This window comes from Sphaeroforma arctica (genome assembly GCF_001186125.1).
Source record: "Sphaeroforma arctica JP610 unplaced genomic scaffold supercont1.3505, whole genome shotgun sequence".
Classification (NCBI taxonomy): Eukaryota; class Ichthyosporea; order Ichthyophonida; genus Sphaeroforma; species Sphaeroforma arctica.
The window spans coordinates 1-3,048 of NW_014037053.1; the positions used below are offsets into that span (position 1 = coordinate 1).

At 36.9% G+C, this 3,048-nt stretch overlaps 1 protein-coding gene across 1 annotated transcript; it reads right to left on the minus strand.

Annotated features, from left to right (window-relative positions):
• Window positions 1-144: 144 nt before the first annotated feature.
• SARC_13619 (hypothetical protein) lies at window positions 145-697 on the minus strand (the record flags this gene model as incomplete). The annotated part of the gene is made up of 2 exons (XM_014292252.1): window positions 145-587; window positions 628-697. Coding segments are annotated over 2 exons (513 nt in total), but the record flags the coding sequence as incomplete, so codon positions are not given.
• Between the last annotated feature and the right edge of the window lie 2,351 nt (window positions 698-3,048).

The window sequence follows — 3,048 nt, forward strand, 5'->3', positions numbered from 1 at the left end:
TATATATATATATATATATATATATATATATATATATATATATATAGGTGTGTGTGTGTGTGTGTGTGTGTGTGCGTATATATATATATATATATATATAACTGGTGTGTCAATATTACATATGCAGAAGTGATTTTCAAACTTTCATAATGTATACTTACGATGACATAATCGTGCAATAACATCTAGCGCAACATATGCCTCACCACATGGAATACATACCAATTTGGCTTTGCGTGCAGCATTGAGTGCCTGGTTTGCCAGTTCTAGCGTCTCATTCCTTGATGTGACGGCCACTTTGTCCTTTTTCAACGCTCCTAAAACATTAGCTATATTCTCCTGCGCATTAGCATTGCCCTTTGCATACTCCTCGAGATCCAGAGTTATTGCAGTCGCGCTGAGCTGTGGTGTGTTGTTCTTGTTACTAGCTCCAATATAAGCCTTTTTCTCTTGTTTGGTGTACTTAGTCTTACTATACACCTTATTCTGGGGTGTATTACTCTCGTACTCTTGCCTCCGTTCGTGTTTCATTTGTTGCTTACGTTGTTGCCGTGAATACTCCTCATGTTCAGCTGGGTCTATTGACACTGTGACATATGGACATCGTATCGATTTTTCTACTCGAACCTTCAGTGACTGAACTAATACCGGGCTGCTGTGCTTTGAATTTGAACAACACGCTGCGATAGGTCTCCCACTACTTATGTGTCGGAAAGACCTGCTGAGTGCACGGCCGGTAGTATACATGTTGAATTATTTACCTTTCCCTTGTACCAGCAAGGTATGTACCGGTGTGTATGTGTTGGAACGCACTCAAGTTTTGTAAGTGTTGCTGGTATCGACGCCTTTCGGGCAATGAGGAACATAACTATTAACTACACTTTCCAGTTCCTTTTTTCGGGCATGGAACTATGGATGTGTACTGTTGTATGCTGGTAGAAATAGTCGCACAGATTGATTGTTCAAGTTTTAAATGAATATATAGTAAAAGCTTTTGTTCTTCTGTGACTCTGCCCCCTCAGCGGCCAGCATCTGCCCTCATCCCCCCGCCAGTTGAGATGATATTGATTTTTATCTAAAAATACTTTTTTATCCTGAAAACGTGAGCATTACTATTTTGTGGCCCAGGAAGTATTTTTTTGACGAAAACATTCTAAAAGAAAGTGGTCCGGATCTTATTTTTTTTGGGGGGGGGGTTTTGTCCAATTTTTAATATTGTTTTGGACTACTGACGACAACCAACCACAGTCATCAGCGCAAAATCTTGACAACACAACTCACAACCAACTCACAACTTCACAACTCACAACCAACTCACAACTCACAACTCACAACCAACTCACAACTCACAACTCACAACTCACAAGTCGCGACACCATTTCTCTCTCTCTAGAAACCCCCCAATATCCTGCTTTATTTTATTTTTATATTTTTATATATATAAAATGCCAGAACTTGAAGAGTTGAAGTGCTGAAGTTCTGAAAGCCAAAAACACCCAAATATGTAAAACAAACAGAAATTTGCTGACTAATATTTTTCAACGTATTCGAACTCTATTGGCTAAAAATATTGTTTAATATATTACTATTGGAGTATTAAAATAGATATACCCGGTCTTTAAAAAAAACATATATCTATAGACTATTTTACTGTTTTAATTGACCAATAGGAAACTATAATATATATATATATTATTTGCTACACTGTTCTTAGTATTCAATATCTGTTGTATATTATTTATATGTCCCCTATCCATTTATCTCTCTGGATCTTGACCAAAGAGTCACTCTCCAAATGTGTCAAATTACAAATAATAGTAAACGACATGCTCGTTTTATGGTTTTATGGGGGGGTTTTTTAAAAATAAAATAAAATAACAGAAAGACAAACGTTGTCGTTTACCAGGTCAGGTGCTATGGTAAGCCACCAATGGAAAAGTCACTATGTTTTTTTAAATAAGATTTAGGCTCCAATCGTTGATATTTATAATCGCTCTCAAATCTGCCAAGCTTCCAGATTCAAACCCAAAACCCTAGATCCATTTCTAAATGTAATCAGTAATCGCTATTATTATAGTTGCATGTGCACCCTTAAGTATATGATATCACTGATACATACGTGGTGATTTGAATACTACGTACTTTTGTATTAATCTGATCATATCTGTCACGCAGTGTCCCATTCGCAGGCTTCGATGAGCGTGTGATTGCTATCACGTAAAGCAATCTGTGGTTTTGTCACCGGCAGACATCAAGAATCCTATCCTTTGTTATTGTTGTTTTCTCCTGCGTTTATTTCGTCAATCAACCCATTCGGGTGGAAACAGGGCATATGGTTATTCTAATTATACAAGCCTCTCACTTGTAGGTAGTATTCTACTTTATGTAGTATTCACGTATATATATATATATATATATATATATATATATATATATATATATATATATATATATATATATTGATTTCACTTGTGCCTGAATAGATTCTCCCGAGTCTAACGACCCATCCATAAGGGTCAGGTAATTTGAATCCGTAGGTTGGCACTGCTCATATATCTGGTCCACCAAAACATCGGAGTCTATATCGGTGTATATACCATCCCAGAGTATGTGTTCAAATCGAAAAGTACCATAACGGTCAATAACGAACTATAGTACATCGGAAAGGTCTACAAGGCGTAGTATATGGGTTTGCTTTGGGTGAAGAACTATCTGGAATAGATATACAAGCTGTACTTCATCGAATAAATCAGAAAAATTCTACTTACGCATAGCATAAGGATTCATTTCTGAGTATGCAGCGATCTGTGGTAATGCCTCGAGGTGTCAAAAGCCGAAACTTCGATGTTAAGGTATGATAGGTGAATGCGCTCTCTATCTTAAAGTCATGCAAAAAAACAATGCTCACTGGATTGACCTCATTTCCATGAACGATGGGTGAATTTTAAAGCCTTGTCAAGGGAAGACAAGTGCATGCTTTCTATTTGTTAAAGTTCACATTGTTGTATTATAGGTGATGGTGAATAGGTTTTCCCTGCTTAAGTGATG